This window comes from Nerophis ophidion, linkage group LG15 (assembly GCF_033978795.1).
Source record: "Nerophis ophidion isolate RoL-2023_Sa linkage group LG15, RoL_Noph_v1.0, whole genome shotgun sequence".
Lineage (NCBI taxonomy): Eukaryota > Metazoa > Chordata > Actinopteri > Syngnathiformes > Syngnathidae > Nerophis > Nerophis ophidion.
The window spans coordinates 6,231,996-6,253,330 of NC_084625.1; the positions used below are offsets into that span (position 1 = coordinate 6,231,996).

At 44.6% G+C, this 21,335-nt stretch overlaps 1 protein-coding gene across 3 annotated transcripts in view; it reads left to right on the plus strand.

Annotated features, from left to right (window-relative positions):
- LOC133569139 (E3 ubiquitin-protein ligase RNF31-like) overlaps positions 1-21,335 on the plus strand; it is a 74,989-nt gene that overhangs the window by 22,616 nt on the left and 31,038 nt on the right. For all 3 annotated transcript variants that reach the window (XR_009809762.1, XM_061921313.1, XM_061921315.1), the window contains exons 11-18: positions 4,881-5,105; positions 5,180-5,455; positions 13,301-13,486; positions 18,429-18,635; positions 18,703-18,876; positions 18,933-19,031; positions 20,721-20,810; positions 20,984-21,098. Coding sequence is in view for 2 of the 3 variants with exons in the window: in XM_061921313.1 (XP_061777297.1) it covers positions 4,881-5,105; positions 5,180-5,455; positions 13,301-13,486; positions 18,429-18,635; positions 18,703-18,876; positions 18,933-19,031; positions 20,721-20,810; positions 20,984-21,098 (1,372 nt within the window). In the remaining variant the exon portion in view is untranslated. The remainder of the gene's footprint in view (positions 1-4,880; positions 5,106-5,179; positions 5,456-13,300; positions 13,487-18,428; positions 18,636-18,702; positions 18,877-18,932; positions 19,032-20,720; positions 20,811-20,983; positions 21,099-21,335) is intronic.

Here is a 21,335-nt window from a genome sequence, read left to right on the forward strand (position 1 = left end):
TAACGTGTGGAGTTCCCCAGGGTTCGGTCCTTGGCCCTGCACTCTTCAGCATCTACATGCTGCCGCTAGGTGACGTCATACGCAAATACGGTATTAGCTTTCACTGTTATGCTGATGACACCCAACTCTACATGCCCCTAAAGCTGACCAACACGCCGGATTGTAGTCAGCTGGAGGCGTGTCTTCATGAAATTAAACAATGGATGTCCGCTAACTTTTTGCAACTCAACGCCAAAAAAACGGAAATGCTGATTATCGGTCCTGCTAGACACCGACCTCTATTTAATAATACAACATTAACATTTGACAACCAAATAATAAAACAAGGTGATTCGGTAATAAATCTGGGTATTATCTTCGACCCAACTCTCTCCTTTGAGTCACACATTAAAAGCGTTACTAAAACGGCCTTCTTTCATCTCCGTAATATCGCTAAAATTCGCTCCATTTTGTCCACTAAAGACGCCGAGATCATTATCCATGCGTTTGTTACGTCTCGTCTCGATTACTGTAACGTATTATTTTCGGGTCTCCCAATGTCTAGCATTAAAAGATTACAGTTGGTACAAAATGCGGCTGCTAGACTTTTGACAAGAACAAGAAAGTTTGATCATATTACGCCTGTACTGTATATACTTATATACATATATACCTATATATACACCTATACTGTATATACTTATATACATATATACCTATATATACACCTATACTGTATATACTTATATACATATATACCTATATATACACCTATACTGTATATACTTATATACGTATATACCTATATATACACCTATACTGGCTCACCTGCACTGGCTTCCTGTGCACTTAAGATGTGACTTTAAGGTTTTACTACTTACGTATAAAATACTACACGGTCTAGCTCCATCCTATCTTGCCGATTGTATTGTACCATATGTCCCGGCAAGAAATCTGTGTTCAAAAGACTCCGGCTTATTAGTGATTCCTAGAGCTCAAAAAAAGTCTGCGGGCTATAGAGCGTTTTCCGTTCGGGCTCCAGTACTCTGGAATGCCCTCCCGGTAACAGTTCGAGATGCTACCTCAGTAGAAGCATTTAAGTCTCATCTTAAAACTCATCTGTATACTCTAGCCTTTAAATAGACCTCCTTTTTAGACCAGTTGATCTGCCGCTTCTTTTCTTTCTCCTATGTCCCCCCCTCCCTTGTGGAGGGGGTCTGGTCCGATGACCATGGATGAAGTACTGACTGTCCAGAGTCGAGACCCAGGATGGACCGCTCGTCGGGACTCAGGATGGACCGCTCACCTGTATCGGTTGGGGACATCTCTACGCTGCTGATCCGCTTGAGATGGTTTCCTGTGGACGGGACTCTCACTGCTGTCTTGGAGCCACTATGGATTGAACTTTCACAGTATCATGTTAGACCCGCTCGACATCCATTGCTTTCGGTCCCCTAGAGGGGGGGGGGGGTTGCCCACATCTGAGGTCCTCTCCAAGGTTTCTCATAGTCAGCATTGTCACTGGCGTCCCACTGAATGTGAATTCTCCCTGCCCACTGGGGTGTGAGTTTTCCTTGCCCTTTTGTGGGTTCTTCCGAGGATGTTGTAGTCGTAATGATTTGTGCAGTCCTTTGAGACATTTGTGATTTAGGGCTATATAAATAAACATTGATTGAATGGCATTGATTGATTGATATTTTACGGTAACATGTTAATAATTTCACACATAAGTCGCTCCTGAGTATAAGTCTATGAAAAATACTGCGACTTATAGTCCGAAAAATACGGTGCTTTATTAAATCCTTTAGGAGAGTCCCTTCAGGAAAATTAAAACTTATTATGCCTAATTTTGTTGTGATGCCCCGCTGGATGCATTAAACAATGTAACAAGGATTTCCGATGTAAATCAACTCAAGTTGACAATCATTGGTACTTTAACTTTTTTAACTTTTTTTAACTTTTTTGTGGTTGGTGAACTAATTGTAAGTGTATACTGTATTTTTTATGTTGATTTAATAAAAAAATGTTTTTTTATTTTTAAAAATTTTTTTTAAAATAAAAATTAATAGATGGCTGTGAACACAATGTAGTGACTAAATAACATAGAGACTGAAACAGACATAGTGATTCATTTGGATGAATGGACTATGTATTTAAGTCAACTCTGTTGATCATTTTTTAATTATTTAAACATCTTTAAATTGTGATTTATTTTGGTTAATTTTTGCATGTTCAATTGCTGAAAAACCAGGCGCTTTGGAGGGGTTGCCCCACCCCCCCACTTGCGCCCCCCGGCTTTTTCTCAGTCTTTTTCATTAAAGGGGAACATTATCAGCAGACCTATGTAAGCGTCAATATATACCTTGATGGTGCAGAAAAAAGACCATCTATTTTTTTGACAGATTTCCGAACTCTAAATGGATGAATTTTGGCGAATTAAACGCCTTTCTGTTTATCTCGCTGGAGGCGATGACGTCAGAACGTGACGTCGCCGAGGTAACACACCCGCCATTTTTAATTTTCAACACATTACAAACACCGGGTCTCAGCTCTGTTATTTTCCGTTTTTTTGACTATTTTTTGGAACCTTGGAGACATCATGCCTCGTCGGTGTGTTGTCGGAGGGTGTAACAACACTAACAGGGAGGGATTCAAGTTGCACCGCTGGCAAGAAATATTCCGCCAGACCCCAGAAAAATGACCATGTATTTTTTTAACCGATTTCCGAAGTCTAAATGGGTGAATTTTGGCGAATTAAATGCCTTTCTGTTTATCGGCCTTTTAGCGATGACGTCAGAACGTGACGTCACCGAGGTAACACACCCGCCATATTCATTTTCACATTACAAACACCGGGTCTCAGCTCTGTTATTTTCAGTTTTTTGGACTATTTTTTGGAACCTTGGAGACATCATGCCTCGACGGTGTGTTGTCGGAGGGTGTAACAACACTAGCAGGGAGGGATTCATGTTGCACCACTGGCAAGAAATCTGCCGCCAGACCCCAGAAAAATGACCATGTATTTTTTTAACAGATTTCCGAACTCTAAATGGGTGAATTTTGGCGAATTAAATGCCTTTCTGTTTATCGGCCTTTTAGCGATGACGTCAGAACGTGACGTCACCGAGGTAACACACCCGCCATATTCATTTTCACATCACAAACACCGGGTCTCAGCTCTGTTATTTTCAGTTTTTTTGACTATTTTTTGGAACCCTGGAGACATCATGCCTTGTCGGTGTGTTGTCGGAGGGTGTAACAACACTAACAGGGAGGGATTTAAGTTGCACCGCTGGCAAAAAATCTTCGGCCAGACCCCAGAAAAATGACCATGTATTTTTTTAACCGATTTCCGAACTCTAAATGGGTGAATTTTGGCAAATTAAATGCCTTTCTGTTTATCGGCCTTTTAGCGATGACGTCAGAACGTGACGTCACCGAGGTAACAATCCCGCCATATTCATTTTCACATTACAAACACCGGGTCTCAGCTCTGTTATTTTCCGTTTTTTGGACTATTTTTTGGAACCTTGGAGACATCGTGCCTCGTCGGTGTGTTGTCGGAGGGTGTAACAACACCAACAGGGAGGGATTCAAGTTGCACCGCTGGCAAGAAATATTCCGCCAGACGCCAGAAAAATGACCATGTATTTTTTTAACCGATTTCCGAAGTCTAAATGGGTGAATTTTGGCGAATTAAATGCCTTTCTGTTTATCGGCCTTTTAGCGATGACGTCAGAACGTGACGTCACCGAGGTAACAATCCCGCCATATTAATTTTCACATTACAAACACCGGGTCTCAGCTGTGTTATTTTCCGTTTGTTTGACTATTTTTTGGAACCTTTGAGACATCATGCCTCGACGGTGTGTTGTCGGAGGGTGTAACAACACTAACAGGGAGGGATTCAAGTTGCACCACTGGCCCGAAGATGCCAAAGTGTCTGCCGCCAGACCCCCATTGAATGTGCCAGAGTGTCTCCACATTTGACCGGCGATGCTAAGGCAGACATGGCACAGAGATGTATGGATAACCTGCAGATGCATTTGCAACGATAGTCAACGAAATCACAAAGGTGAGTTTTGTTGATGTTGACTGCCAGCTAATCGATGCTAACATGCTACGCTAATCGATGCTAACATGCTATTTACCGGCGGTGCTAAAGCAGACATGGAACAGATGTATGGATAACCTGTAGATGCATTTGCAACTATATTACATTTCCTTCCACCCACTTTTAATGCGAAACAAACACTTACCAATCGACGGATTTAAGTTGCTCCAGTGTCAAAAGATGCGAAAGTCCTGATCGTTTGGTCCGCACATTTTACCGGCGATGCTGACGCAGCTATTCGGCCATGCTATGGCTATGAATAGCGTCAATAGCTTCAGTTTCTTCTTCAATATTTTCATACTCCAACCATCTGTTTCAATACATGCGTAATCTGTTGAATCGCTGAAATCCGAGTTTGAATCCGAGCTAATGTCGCTATATCTTGCTGTGGTATTCCCATTGTTTGTTTACATTGGCAGCACTGTGTGCCGTCACAGGGAAATGGTCAGTGTCTTCGCAGAGAGCCGAAAATAAGGCACTTTAAAGCTTTATTTAGGGATATTCCGAGACCGGTAAAATTTTGAAAAAAACTTCAAAAAATACAACAAGCCACTGGGAACTGATTTTGTATTGTTTTTAACCCTTTTGAAATTGTGATAATGTTCCCCTTTAAGTTCAAATCACATGCCTGAAGAGTAAAACACTACACTTGGTCAATTCCATCCACAAACACAAAGTATGATATATGTGTGAATAGAAGCCAGTTTAGGCAGCAAATGAAGTGGTGCCGCACACTAATTGCGCCCTCTGCTGGTGCTGGATATTGTTTTGTTCTTCTCCGTCTCAGTGGACATGTCAGCTGTGCACCTTCGTCAACGCCGTGTCCACGCCGACGTGCGAGATGTGCAAGTCTACGGCGAACCCGGGCAGACAACCGCCGCCACCGCCGAAGACCCCGCCCTCTGTAAAGCCCCATCAAGCCAAGCCGGTGCCCAAGCCCAGGTTGTCATTGGCGCCGAAGAGGCAGGACCGCATGCGGGAAGAAGGGCGCAAGCTCATCTGCCAGATCAGAGTAGCCGTCCATCACCTCTTCAAGAGCCTCGCTTCATCAGGGCGCCGACTGACGCACTTTCTCGTGTCCCGCAGGAGGCGGAGAAGCTTGGCATCAGTCCCGAGGAAGTGTTCGCCGCGCTCCGCGTGTGCAAGGGCACCAGCGTCGACCTGTGCGACTGGCAGGAGTCAGAACTGCCGCACCTGCTGGACCAAATCTGCGCCATGGCCGACTCGGTCCACGCCAGCGTCGCCGGTCCCGACGGGGAGGGCGTCAGGCTGTCCCGAGCCGAGGCCAAGCTGGCCTGGCTGGCGACGGGCGGCGACATCGAGTGGGCGGCCAGAGAACTGCTGAGAGACCGACAATTTAAGGTCTGGACCCCTTTTACATTTTCAACACACTAAACCCAGGGGTCGGGAACCTTTTTGGCTGAGAGAGCCAAAAAGTGAATTGTGAATTATATTTATATAGCGCTTTTTCTCTAGTGACTCAAAGCGCTTTTACATAGTGAAACCCAATATCTAAGTTACATTTAAACCAGTGTGGGTGGCACTGGGAGCAGGTGGGTAAAGTGTCTTGCCCAAGGACACAACGGCAATGGCTAGGATGGCGGAAGCGGGAATCGAACCTGCAACCCTCAAGTTGCTGGCACGGCCGCTCTACCAACCGAGCTAAACCGCCCCAAAAAAAGCCAAATATTTTAAAATTATATTTCCATAAGAGCCATATAAAACATTTTCAACACTGAACACAACTAAACACATGCATTTTTAAGTAAGACCAACATTTCTAGAGTATATAAGGTCTCTTATTCTTTGTAATAACATTATTATTCTGAAGCTAACTGTGGAGGGGGCGTGGCCTGCGGGCCTGCAGCGACAGGTGCGTAGATGGCCCAGCTGGGCCTTGTTATCTAATCACCTGTCGTCGCTCTGTTATAAGCAGCAGCCAGGAGGAGAGACTGGGTCGGGGCTGGAAATACTATTACTGGAAACTTATTGAAAAATGAAACAATATTGTAACCCTGAAACAGGCTCTCATGTCGGTGCTCGGGGGTCTGAAGTGAAGTGAAGTGAATTATATTTATATAGCGCTTTTTCTCAAGTGACTCAAAGCGCTTTACATAGTGAAACCCAATATCTAAGTTACATTTTAAACCAGTGTGGGTGGCACTAGGAACAGGTGGGTAAAGTGTCTTGCCCAAGGACACAACGGCAGTAACTAGGATGGCACAAGCGGGAATCGAACCTGCAACCCTCAAGTTGCTGGCACAGCCACTCTACCAACCGAGCTATGCCGCCAGAAGAACCCCCAGGTGGGCAAGCCCCACACTAACCAATAATAAATAAATAACTTCTTACCATTAACGCAACTTCTTGAACAGGTGCGGGTAGAAAACGGATGGCTGGATTAAAAATGCACGAGAATGTTTTATATTAGGGACATTTAACACTGTGATTACAAGCGGAATTATTGTTGCAAAGACACTAACTACCCAGGGATTCTTCTGTATCCCTGAGGGGGCTGCTTCTGTCCGAGTACACCCTAAGGCAGGGGTCGGCAACCCGCGGCTCTTTAGCGCCGCCCTAGTGGCTCTCTGGAGCTTTTTCAAAAATATATGAAAAATGGAAATGATGAGGGGGAAAAAAACATATTTTTTGTTTTAATATGGTTTCTGTAGGAGGACAAACATGACACAAATCTCTCTAATTGCTAATAAAGCATGGGTGTCAAACTCTGGCCCGCTGTAACACGGCATTCACCGCTAATACTCTTACTTGCCAACCCTCCCGATTTTTCCCGGGAGACTCCCGAAGTTCAGTGTCCCTCCCGAATTTCATCCCGGGCAACAACATTGGGGGCGGGCCTTAAAGGAACGCCCTCTACAACCTGTCGCCACGTCCGCTTTTCTTCCATACAATATTATGTAGCCCAGTTACATAATATTTGCAGCTTACACACACACACAAGTTAATGCAAGGCATACTTGGTCAACAGCCATACAGGTCACACCGAGGGTGGCCGTATAAGCAACTTTAACACTGTTACAAATATGCGCCACACTGTGAACCCACACCAAACAAGAATGACACATTTTGGGAGAACACCCGCACCGTAACACAACAAATACCCACAACCCTTTGCAGCACTAACTCTTCCGGGACGCTACAATATTCGGACTTTATTAGTGAATTCTCAGAGTTTGTTGCTGATCTAGTGACGCACGCCGATAATATAATTATAATGGGGGACTTTAATATCCATATGAATACCCCATTGGACCCACCGTGCGTGGCGCTCCAGACTATAATTGATAGCTGTGGTCTTACACAAATAATAAATGAACCGACGCATCGCAGCGGCAATACGATAGACCTAGTGCTTGTCAGAGGTATCACCGTCTCCAAAGTTATGATACTCCCGTATACTAAAGTAATGTCCGATCATTACCTTATAAAATTCGAAGTTCAGACTCATGTTCGGCAAGCTAATAAGAATAATAACTGCTATAGCAGCCGCAACATTAATGCTGCCACAACGACGACTCTTGCGGACCTACTGCCCTCGGTAATGGCACCGTTCCCAAAGTATGTGGGCTCTATTGATAACCTCACTAACAACTTTAACAACGCCCTGCGCGAAACCATTGATAGTATAGCACCGCTGAAGTTAAAAAAGGCTCCAAATAGGCGTACGCCATGGTTTACTGAAGAAACTAGAGCTCAGAAATTATTATGTAGAAAGCTGGAACGCAAATGGCGCACGACTAAACTTGAGGTGCACCATCAAGCATGGAGTGATAGTTTAATAACTTATAAACGCATGCTTACCTTAGCTAAAACTAATTATTACTCAAATCTCATCCGCATTAATAAAAACGATCCAAAATTTTTGTTTAGTACGGTAGCATCGCTAACCCAACAAGGGACTCCTTCCAGTAGCTCCACCCATTCGGCAGATGACTTTATGAAGTTCTTTAATAAGAAAATTGAACTTATTAGAAAGGAGATTAAAGACAATGCGTCCCAGCTACAACGGGGTTATAGTAACACAGATACGATTGTATATACGGCGGATACTGCAAATATCCAAAATAGTTTCTCTCGTTTTGATGAAATAACATTAGAAGGATTGTTACAACGTGTAAATGGAATAAAACAAACAACATGTTTACTTGACCCACTTCCTGGGAAACTTATCAAGGAGCTTTTTGTATTATTAGGTCCATCAGTGCTAAATATTATAAACTTATCACTTTCCTCGGGCACTGTTCCCGTTGCATTCAAAAAAGCGGTTATTCATCCTCTCCTTAAAAGACCTAACCTCGATCCTGACCTCATGGTAAACTACCGACCGGTGTCTCACCTTCCCTTTATTTCGAAAATCCTCGAAAAAATTGTTGCGGAGCAGCTAAATGAGCACTTAGCGTTTAACAATCTATGTGAAACCTTTCAATCCGGTTTCAGGGCAAATCACTCGACTGAGACAGCCCTCGCAAAATTGACTAATGATCTATTGCTAACGATGGACTCTGATGCGTCATCTATGTTGCTGCTCCTCGATCTTAGCGCTGCTTTCGATACCGTCGATCATAATATTTTATTAGAGCGTATCAAAATACGAATTGGTATGTCAGACTCAGCCCTGTCATGGTTTAACTCTTATCTTACTGATAGGATGCAGTGCGTCTCCTATAACAGTGTGACCTCGGACTATGTTAAGGTAACGTGTGGAGTTCCCCAGGGTTCGGTCCTTGGCCCTGTACTCTTCAGCATCTACATGCTGCCGCTAGGTGACGTCATACGCAAATACGGTATTAGCTTTCACTGTTATGCTGATGACACCCAACTCTACATGCCCCTAAAGCTGACCAACATGCCGGACTGTAGTCAGTTGGAAGCGTGTCTTAATGAAATTAAACAATGGATGTCCGCTAACTTTTTGCAACTTAATGCCAAAAAAACGGAAATGCTGATTATCGGTCCTGCTAGACACCGACCTCTATTTAATAATACAACTTTAACATTTGACAACCAAATAATAAAACAAGGTGACTCTGTAAAAAATCTGGGTATTATCTTCGACCCAGCTCTCTCCTTTGAGTCACACATTAAAAGCGTTACTAAAACGGCCTTCTTTCATCTCCGTAATATCGCTAAAATTCGCTCCATTTTGTCCACTGGAGACGCCGAGATCATTATCCATGCGTTTGTTACGTCTCGTCTCGATTACTGTAACGTATTATTTTCGGGTCTCCCCATGTCTAGCATTAAAAGATTACAGTTGGTACAAAATGCGGCTGCTAGACTTTTGACAAGAACAAGAAAGTTTGATCATATTACGCCTGTACTGGCTCACCTGCACTGGCTTCCTGTGCACTTAAGATGTGACTTTAAGGTTTTATTACTTACGTATAAAATACTACACGGTCTAGCTCCAGCCTATCTTGCCGATTGTATTGTACCGTATGTCCCGGCAAGAAATCTGCGTTCAAAAGACTCCGGCTTATTAGTGATTCCTAGAGCTCAAAAAAAGTCTGCGGGCTATAGAGCGTTTTCCGTTCGGGCTCCAGTACTCTGGAATGCCCTCCCGGTAACAGTTCAAGATGCTACCTCAGTAGAAGCATTTAAGTCTCATCTTAAAACTCATTTGTATACTCTAGCCTTTAAATAGACCTCCTTTTTAGACCAGTTGATCTGCCGCTTCTTTTCTTTCTCCTATGTCCCCCCCTCCCTTGTGGAGGGGGTCCGGTCCGATGACCATGGATGAAGTACTGACTGTCCAGAGTCGAGACCCAGGATGGACCGCTCGTCGGGACCCAGGATGGACCGCTCGCCTGTATCGGTTGGGGACATCTCTACGCTGCTGATCCGCTTCAGATGGTTTCCTGTGGACGGGACTCTCGCTGCTGTCTTGGAGCCACTATGGATTGAACTTTCACAGTATCATGTTGGACCCGCTCGACATCCATTGCTTTCGGTCCCCTAGAGGGGGGGGGTTGCCCACATCTGAGGTCCTCTCCAAGGTTTCTCATAGTCAGCATTGTCGCTGGCGTCCCACTGAATGTGAATTCTCCCTGCCCATTGGGTGTGAGTTTTCCTTGCCCTTTTGTGGGTTCTTCCGAGGATGTTGTAGTCGTAATGATTTGTGCAGTCCTTTGAGACATTTGTGATTTGGGGCTATATAAATAAACATTGATTGATTGATTGATTGATTGAAGTGAATTATTTTTATATAGCGCTGTTTCTCTTGTGACTCAAAGCGCTTTACATAGTGAAACCCAATATCTAAGTTACATTCAAACCAGTGTGGGTGGCACTGGGAGCAGGTGGGTAAAGTGTCTTGCCCAAGGACACAACGGCAGTGACTAGGATGACGGAAGCGGGAATCGAACCTGCAACCGTCAAATTGCTGGCACGGCGACTCTACCAACCGAGCTAAACCGCCCCATATACACCCCCGCTATTTTTATTTAAATTGTATTTGATATGCCATTGATATTTTTTAATTATTAGTATTATTAGAAACTTGATTTTGCGGTGGCAGAGGGGTTAGTGCGTCTGCCTCACAATACGAAGTTCCTGCAGTCCTGGGTTCAAATCCAGGCTCGGGATCTTTCTGTGTGGAGTTTGCATGTTCTCCCCGTGAGTGCGTGGATTCCCTCCGGGTACTCCGGCTTCCTCCCACTTCCAAAGACATGCACCTGGGGATAGGCTCCTCCCACTTCCAAAGACATGCACCTGGGGATAGGCTCCTCCCACCTCCAAAGACATGCACCTGGGGATAGGCTCCTCCCACTTCCAAAGACATGCACCTGGGGATAGGCTCCTCCCACTTCCAAAGACATGCACCTGGGGATAGGTTGATTGGCAACACTAAATTGGCCCTAGTGTGTGAATGTGAGTGTGAATGTTGTCTGTCTATCTGTGTTGGCCCTGCGATGAGGTGGCGACTTGTCCAGGGTGTACCCTGCCTTCCGCCTGATTGTAGCTGAGATAGGCGCCAGCGCCCCCCGCGACCTCAAAAGGGAATAAGCGGTAGAAAATGGATGAATGGATGATTTTGCATGTCACTATTAATGTATATACTGTAAGCCTTGCTTGTTCAAGATTCAATGCCAAACTTGTTTGGGTCCCTATTAAAAGGTTAATTTGTTCAACCTCGGCCCGCTGCTTTGTTCCGTTTTACATTTTGGCCCACTCTGTATTAGAGTTTGACACCCCTGCTATAAAGCAAACTGTTTGCATTAAACATGCTTCACTGATTCGAGTATTTGGCCAGCGCCGTTTTGTCCTACCAATTTTGGCGGTCCTTGAACTCACCGTAGTTTGTTAATATCAGGGGTCACCAACGCGGGCACCGGGTCGCCCGTAAGGACCAGATGAGTCGCCCGCTGGCCTGTTCTAAAAATAGCTCAAATAGCAGCACTTACCAGTGAGCTGCCTCTATTTTTTTAATTTTATTTATTTACTAGCAAGCTGGTCTCGCTTTGCTCGACATTTTTAATTCTAAGAGAGACAAAACTGGAACAGAATTTGAAAATCCAAGAAAATATTTTAAAGACTTGGTCTTCACTTGTTTGAATAAATTAATTATTTTTTTTACTTTGCTTCTTATAACTTTCAGAAAGACAATTTTAGAGAAAAAATACAACCTTAAAAATGATTTTAGGATTTTTAAACACATATACCTTTTTACCTTTTAAATTCCTTCCTCTTCTTTCCTGACAATTTAAATCAATATTCAAGTATTTTTTTTTTTTTTTTTTGTGAAGTGAAGTGAATTATATTTTATATAGCACTTTTTCTCTAGTGACTCAAAGCGCTTTACATAGTGAAACCCAATATCTAAGTTACATTTAAACCAGTGTGGGTGGCACTGGGAGCAGGTGGGTAAAGTGTCTTGCTCAAGGACACAACGGCAGGGACTAGCATGGCGGAAGCGGGAATCGAACCTGCAACCCTCAAGTTGCTTGCACGGCCACTCTACCAACCGAGCTAAAACCGTAAAGAATGTAAAGAACAATAAATAAATTTTAATTTAATTCTTCATTTTAGCTTCTGTTTTTTCAAAGAAGAATATTTGTGAAATATTTCTTCAAACTTATTATGATTAAAATTAAATACAAATATTCTGGCAAATCTAGAAGATCTGTAAAATCAAATTTAAATCTTATTTCAAAGTCTTTTGAATTTCTTTTAAAGTTTTTGTTCTGGAAAATCTAGAAGAAATAATGATTTGTCTTAGAAATATAGCTTGGTCCAATTTGTTATATATTCTAACAAAGTGCAGATTGGATTTTAACCTATTTAAAACATGTCATCAAAATTCAAAAATTAATCTTAATCAGGAAAAATTACTAATGATGTTCCATAAATTATTTTTTAATTTTTTTTCAAAAAGATTCAAATTAGCTTGTTTTTCTATTAATTTTTTCGGTTGAATTTTGAATTTTAAAGAGTGGAAATTGAAGATAAACTATGTTTCAAAATTTTATTTTCATTTTTTTCCTGTTTTCTCCTCTTTTTAAACCGTTCAATTAAGTGTTTTTTTCATCATTTATTCTCCACCAAAAACCTTCCGTGAAAGGAAAAAAAATGTATGACGGAATGACAGACAGAAAGATTGTACGCCTTCTCTTTTATTTGGACTTTTCCTGATTACATGGCAACAGCTGTTTCTAAGGGACGGGGGTCGTAAACAGCCATCGCCTAAACAGTTCAGAGAAAGGGTCGGTTCACAGAAAAGGTTGTTGAGTTCAAACAAGAGGTCGCCTGGAGGGGACTCTGGTCCTGCCTCCTCTCTGATATGTAGTTCTCGGGTCAAGACAAAATCTTTCTGTGGATTACAATACATCAAATAAACATAACACCTTCATGTTGCTTCTCAACTTACAAGGTGGAGTTTGACAAGCTTTCTGTTTGGTAGGATCAAAGACAGCTTTCGTCTTCTTGCCGGGAACTCATTGAAACCCAAAGTTTTGTGATAACTTAAATACAATTATCCTGACAGACGTTGTTGTTGTAAACAACCTTTATTGCTGCTCCTTATTGCCTTGAAATGTGAAAAGCGCTCAACTCCTTTAGCCTTCCTTGCATAAATCTGGCCGGGGTTGGAAACGCTACACCAAATATTGCAGCCTTGACAGAAATGTGTGATTAAAAAGCATTTTTACCTCGATAATTGCTGAGGATGATCCTGGTTTTGTGTCCCAGATGAGGGAGCTTCAGTCCCTGGGCTTCCGCGACGCGTCGCAGTGCGAGGATGCCCTGCGTCAGAGCGGCGGCGACTTGAAGAGCGCCCTGTCCGTACTGCAGCGCCCCCTCCTGAACCCCTTCCACCTGCACATGTGGAGCGAGGAACCCGAGCCCCCAATCGACCCCAAACACCCCGACAAAGAGGTGAGGATTGATTGATTGATTGAAACTTGTATTTGTCGATTGCACAGTATATATTCCGTACATCCATCCATCTTCTTCCGCTTATCCGAGGTCGGGTCGCGGGGGCAACAGCCTAAGCAGGGAAACCCAGACTTCCCTCTCCCCAGCCACTTCGTCTAGCTCTTCCCGGGGGATCCCGAGGCGTTCCCAGGCCAGCCGGGAGACATAGTCTTCCCCGTGATCTCCTACCGGTTGGACGAGCCCCTAAACACCTCCCTAGGGAGGCGTTCGGGTGGCATCCTGACCAGATGCCCGAACCACCTCATCTGGCTCCTCTCCATGTGGAGGAGCAGCGGCTTTACTTTGAGTTCCTCCCGGATGGCAGAGCTTCTCACCCTATCTCTAAGGGAGAGACCCAAACTCATTTGGGCCGCTTGTACCCGTGATCTTATCCTTTCGGTCATGACCCAAAGCTCATGACCATAGGTGAGGATGGGAACATAGATCAACCGGTAAATTGAGAGCTTTGCCTTCCGGCTCAGCTCCTTCTTCACCACAACGGATCGATCCGCCTGTCGATCTCACAATCCACTCTTCCCCCACTCGTGAACAAGACTCCTAGGTACTTGAACTCCTCCATTTGGGGCAGGGTCTCCTCCCCAACCCGGAGATGGCACTCCAGCCTTTTCCTGGCGAGAACCATGGACTCGGACTTGGAGATGGTGATTCTCATTCCGGTCGCTTCACACTCGGCTGCGAACCGATCCAGTGAGAGCTGAAGATCCCGGCCAGATGAAGCCATCAGGACCACATCATCTGCAAAAAGCAGATACCTAATCCCGTGGCCACCAAACCGGATCCCCTCAACGCCTTGACTGCGCCTAGAAATTCTGTCCATAAAAGTTATGAACAGAATGGGTGACAAAGGACAGCCTTGGCGGAGTCCAACCCTCACTGGAAACGTGTTCGACTTACTGCCGGCAATGCGGACCAAGCTCTGACACTGATCGTACAGGGAACGGACCGCCACAATAAGACAGTCCGGTACCCCATACTCTCTGAGCACTCCCCACAGGACTTCCCGAGGGACACGGTCCAATGCCTTCTCCAAGTCCACAAAGCACATGTAGACTGGTTGGGCAAACTCCCATGCACCCTCAATAACTCTGCCCAGAGTATAGAGCTGGTCCACAGTTCCACGACCAGGACGAAAACCACACTGTTCCTCCTGAATCCGAGGTTCGACTGTCCGACATAGCCTCCTCTCCAGTACACCTGAATAAACCTTACCGGGATGGCTGAGGAGTGTGATCCCACGATAGTTGGAACACACCCTCCGGTCCCCCTTCTTAAATTGTAATTTAGTAAACCAAAAAGGCCGTATTGGCATGTGTTGCAATGTTAATATTTCATCATTGATATATAAACTATCAGACTGCGTGGTCGCTAGTTGTGGGTTTCAGTAGGCCTTTAATAGTCAAGTCACTCACTTTCCTAAGGTTGATTTGGGACGGATGGTTTCCGTTTTACCTAAATGTATGGATAGCTTGTCGTCAGCGTCCACGGAGTTCTCCACTGAGGATTTTTTTTTCCACCTGTGACTTGTCCTTGCCGGATACCAGCAGGGCTGAGTCTTCCGCAAACAGGAACAATTTACAGTGGCATGCGGATGGCACCACGGTGGCAGAGGGGTTAGTGCGTCTGCCTCACAATACGAAGGTCCTCCAGTCCTGGGTTCAAATCCAGGCTCGGGACCTTTCTGTGTGGAGTTTGCATGTTCTCCCCGTGAATGCGTGGGTTCCCTCCGGGTACTCCGGCTTCATCCCACCTCCAAAGACATGCACCTGGGGATAGGTTGATTGGCAACACTAAATTGGCCCTAGTGTGTGAATGTTGTCTGTCTATCTGTGTTGTCTCTGTGATGAGGTGGCGACTTGTCCAGGGTGTACCCCGCCTTCCGCCCGATTGTAGCTGAGATAGGCGCCAGCGCCCCCCGCGACCCCGAAAGGGAATAAGCGGTAGAAAATGGATGGATGGATGCGGATGGCATGTTGTTTACGTATATTAGGGACAGTAAAGGCCCTAATATACTGCCTTGGGGGACTCCACAGCTTAAGCTACCACCTGTTTCCTCCCCTCCAAGTGAGATTGCATCCAGCTCGATGAGGTTTTATCAAATCCGATTGCTCTGAGCTTATCCAACAGTATAGCGTGGGTAAGGCCTTCTGAAGGTTGCCGCAGTATTTGCCCGCATCCACCTCATGATTGATGTGGTCGATCAGATAGAGAAGGCATGTGTCAGTGGAGTGGTTAGTTCTGAAGCCGGATTGGAATTTGTACATGAGTTTTTATAGTGGCTTGGTATCTATCGACAAGTTCACAAACTGTTTTTTCCATTACTTACGAAATGGAACTGAGAATAGAAACAGGTCGGTAGTTCCCAGGTTCAAATTTGCTTCCTTTTTTTAAAAAGAGGGAGTTACTCCTGCTATCTCAATCCGTCAAAGACCAAGGAGCTGGTCATTGACTTTGGGAGGTGGAGTCCACGGTCACAACCTATTGTGATCGAGGGAGTTGAGGTACAGACCGTGGACTCATTCAAGCACCTCGGGGTTTGGGTGGACAATAAGCTGGACTGGACTGTTAACACGGACCACCAGTACAAGAAAGGACAGAGCAGGCTGTACTTCCTCGGGAGACTGCACTCCTTCAACATTTGTAGAAAACTCCTGTGGAATTACTACCAGTCTGTGGTTGCCAGTGTTCTGTACTACATGGTAGTGAGCTGGGGGGGCAGTACATCTAAGGAGGACAGCTCCAGACTTGAGAAACTGATCAGGCGGGCCGGTTCTACAATCGGAATGAAACTGGACTCACTGGTGACGGTGGCAGAGAAGAGGACTGTTGACAAACTAGTGAGCATCCTGGATGATGCCAGTCACCCTCTGCATAGCGTTATCAGTAGCCAGAGGAGCCTGTTCAGTGCTAGACTGCTTCAACCCAAGTGCAGGACTAATAGACTCAAGAACTCCTTTGTCCCACACGCCATTAGACTGTACAACTCCTCTCTGGGGCGGGGGATGGGGGGTACTAGGATGACAGGGGATGCAATAAAATAACAGTGCAATACGTTTTCATAACATGGTCACTACTGCCTACTTTGTCTTGTTATATTCCTATTTTACTGTTATATTGTTATTCCCATTGTTTTTATTCTTTTTGTAATATTTCTCTATTTTGTTTCCTTTTAAACCCCCATTATTTACTTTTTACTTTTTTTTTTTTTAAATTGATCTCAACTCTGTACACTGCTGCTGGAATTTTAATTTTCCTGAAGGAACTCTCCTGAAGGAATCAATAAAGTACTATCTATCTATCTATTTATCTATCTTGAAATATTTTGGTACTTGGACTTGTTTAATTGAGAGGTTTATTATGTGTGTGTGTTAGAATAATCATGTATATATGTTATCACACAACTATCTGCATCTATCTGTGCAAGGACAAAACTTTTTGTTTGAGGGGTGGCTTCAGCCGCAGATGATATCTTTGTTTTAGCCCGCTAACATCCAAGGACGTCAAGCACCTCAACGAAGATAAGACGACAGCACGCAGACGAAGCCGAAACAAGGCGAAATCACAAGGCCCCAGCATATTCCGTCACATATTATGCGTCCTGGACCTGCTTTGCACAATATACGCAACCACTCCTTTTAGAGGTGGCCTCAGTGATGTTGACTGTGGAACTCCTGAATACATAGAGCAGGGGTAGGGAACCTATGGCTCTAGAGCCAGATGTGGCTCTTTTGATGACTGCACCTGGCTCTCAGATAAAACTTAGCTGACATTGCTTAACATGATCAATCAATCAATCAATGTTTACTTATATAGCCCTAAATCACTAGTGTCTCAAAGGGCTGCACAAACCGCTACGACATCCTCGGTAGGCCCACATAAGGGCAAGGAAAAACTCACACCCAGTGGGACGTCGGTGACAATGATGACTATGAGAACCTTGGAGAGGAGGAAAGCAATGGATGTCGAGCGGGTCTAACATGATACTGTGAAAGTTCAATCCACAATGGATCCAACACAGTCGCGAGAGTCCAGTCCAAAGCGGATCCAACACAGCAGCGAGAGTCCCGTTCACAGCGGAGCCAGCAGGAAACCATCCCAAGCGGAGGCGGATCAGCAGCGCAGAGATGTCCCCAGCCGATACACAGGCAAGCAGTACATGGCCACCGGATCGGAAGGAGAGTGGGACATAGGAGAAAAAGAAAAGAAACGGCAGATCAACTGGTCTAAAAAGTTAGTCTATTTAAAGGCTAGAGTATACAAATGATAAGTAATTAATAATTCTGCTGGTAATCACAGTGTCAAAAATAACGTTCAAAATATAAAACATTCTCATGCATTTTCATCCATCCATCCGGTTCCTACCGCACCTGTTCAAGAAGTCGCATTAATGGTAAGAAGTATTTTATTTGTTTTTGGTTACTCTCAGAATAACAATGTTATTAAAAAGAATAAGAGACTTATTATACTCTAAACATGTTGGTCTTTGTTAAAAATGCACGCATATAGTTTTATTCAGTGTTTAAAAAAATAATTATATGGCTCTCACGGAAATACTTTTTAAAATATTTGGCCTGTATGGCTCTCTCAGCCAAAAAGGTTCCCGACCCCTGACATAGAGAGACGCGGGAGCTGAACCTTAGAGCGTAGGGCGAGACTGTGACTAAGTGTTCAGCTCCATGCGTTCTCCTCATGAGCTAAATTGAACTGTGTCTCTGCATGATTCCTTGCTTCTTGTCTGTTTAATCGACGTGATCAGTGTTTGAAGCTGACAGTGTGATGATTGGGGCAATGGTGGTGGCAGAGTCCCTGAGGAACCTGAAGGAGATATTGTCAAGCGACCGGGCTATTAAATTGTTTTTGTTTTGTTTTGTTCATGCCCTCACAGAGGATGTGCCGCCGTCTCCTGGCGCTGTACGAGCTGCCCAGCTGGGGGCGCTGCGAGCTCACCCTGTCGCTGCTGCAGGAGCCCAACGTGTCGTACACCCTGGAGGACGTGGTGGAAGCCGTGAAGGGGTCGCACGACCGCGACTTCATCAGGCGCGTCCTCAACAACGAGTGTCCGTGCTGCCTCAGCGTCTTCCCGCACAGCAAGGTGAGGGCGCCGTGGCGGTCCCTACACGGGCGTCGGAGTCTAACCAAGAACCTCCGATTGTGCGCAGATGCGCTCGCTGACCTCGTGCCAGTGCGCCGTGTGCCAGGAGTGCTTCACCCAGCACTTCACCATCACCGTGCGGGACAAACACATCCGGGACATGGTGTGTCCCATCTGCCGCGGGCCGGACATCAACGACCCCGAGCAGCTGGAAAGTTACTTCTCCACGCTGGACATCCAGGTGAGACCGCTGACCACGCCGCTGTGGACCACGCCTTCACCTGCGACTTTCTGCAGCTGAGGGAATGTCTGACGGCCGACGTCTACGACCTCTTCCACAAAAAGCTGACGGAGCACGTTCTGATGAAGGAACCCAAGTTCCTGTGGTGCTGCCATGTGAGTCCAGTCCATAGTGGATCTAACATAATAGTGAGAGTCCAGTCCATAGTGGATCTAACATAAGAGTGAAAGTCTAGTCCATAGTGGATCTAACATAAGAGTGAAAGTCCAGTCCATAGTGGATCTAACATAAGAGTGAAAGTCCGGTCCATAGTGGATCTAACATAAGAGTGAAAGTCCGGTCCATAGTGGATCTAACATAAGAGTGAAAGTCCGGTCCATAGTGGATCTAACATAAGAGTGAGAGTCCAGTCCATAGTGGATCTAACATAATAGTGAGAGTCCAGTCCATAGTGGATCTAACATAAGAGTGAAAGTCCGGTCCATAGTGGATCTAACATAAGAGTGAAAGTCTAGTCCATAGTGGATCTAACATAAGAGTGAAAGTCCAGTCCATAGTGGATCTAACATAAGAGTGAAAGTCCGGTCCATAGTGGATCTAACATAAGAGTGAAAGTCTGGTCCATAGTGGATCTAACATAATAGTGAGAGTCCAGTCCATAGCGGATCTAACATAATAGTGAGAGTCCAGTCCATAGTGGATCCAACATAATTGTGAGAGTCCAGTCCATAGTGGATCTAACATAATAATAGTGAGAGTCCAGTCCATAGTGGATCCAACATAATAGTGAGAGTCCAGTCCATAGTGGATCCAACATAATAGTGAGAGTCCAGTCCATAGTGGATCTAACATAATAGTGAGAGTCCAGTCCATAGTGGATCTAACATAATAGTGAGAGTCCAGTCCATAGTGGATCTAACATAATAGTGAGAGTCCAGTCCATAGTGGATCTAACATAATAGTGAGAGTCCAGTCCATAGTGGATCTAACATAATAGTAAGAGTCCAGTCCATAGTGGATCTAACATAATAGTAAGAGTCCAGTCCATAGTGGATCTAACATAATAGTAAGAGTCCAGTCCATAGTGGATCTAACATAATAGTGAGAGTCCAGTCCATAGTGGATCTAACATAAGAGTGACAGTCCAGTCCATAGTGGACCTAACGTAATAGTGAGAGTCCAGTCCATAGTGGATCTAACATAAGAGTGAGAGTCCAGTCCATAGTGGATCTAGCATAATAGTGAGAGTCCAGTCCATAGTGGATCTAACATAATAGTGAGAGTCTAGTCCATAGTGGATCTAACATAATAGTGAGAGTCCAGTCCATAGTGGATCTAACATAATAGTGAGCGAGTCCAGTCCATAGTGGACCTAACGTAATAGTGAGAGTCCAGTCCATAGTGGATCTAACATAATAGTGAGAGTCCAGTCCATAGTGGATCTAACATAATAGTGAGAGTCTAGTCCATAGTGGATCTAACATAATAGTGAGAGTCCAGTCCATAGTGGATCTAACATAATAGTGAGCGAGTCCAGTCCATAGTGGATCTAACATAATAGTGAGAGTCCAGCACTGCAAAATTAGCTAGAAATAAGCTAGCATAATAATGTTAGCATGCTAAAAGGTGTCATTCGTCAAGTAACAAAATATCTTACTCTTAGGTCTGTTACATATATATATATATATATATATATATATATAATATTAGAATACTAAATGATTGTGCCACTTTGGACACCCCTGATTTAATCCATGCACATTTGTAGTCTGCTTTTGTATTTTACTTATTTTTTTTATGTATATAAATCCCATTAAATATTTTTTTTTATATTTACATCTCAGTGCACGTCAGGCTTCATCAATGACGGCGAGCAGCTGAAAGTCACATGTCTGTCCTGCTGCAAGAGTTTCTGCGCTCAGTGCAAGAAGCCTGTGAGGGACAACACGGATGGAAGTATTTCCAACCAGCAAGTGTGTGAGTTGGAAGTTGACGGTGTGTGTGTGTGTGTGTGTGTGTGTGTGTGTGTGTGTGTGTGTGTGTGTGTGTGTGTGTGTGTGTGTTTGTGTTTGTGTTTGTGTTTGTGTCTGCGTGTGTGTGTTGTCAGTGGGAGCCTCAGCACCAGGATCTGACCTGCGGGCAGTTCCAGCAGTGGAAGCGGGACAATGACCCGGAGTACCAGAAGCAGGGCCTGGCTGGCTACCTGAGAGACAACGGCATCAGTGAGTGTCCTGCACAAGTGTAACTCATGTCCTCGTCGTCTTATTAGATTAGATTAGATAGTACTTTATGGATGCACCTCCAGTGCTTTGCAGGCTGGGAACCTTTCTGACACTCCCGGGGGTTTTAGCAGGGCCCAAGAAAACTTCAGAAAAAAGGACACTTTTTCAACGGTTGACTTTCCTAAAATGTCCCGAAATCCGAGTGTTCAACATTCTGTTGTTAAATTTTTTTATTTA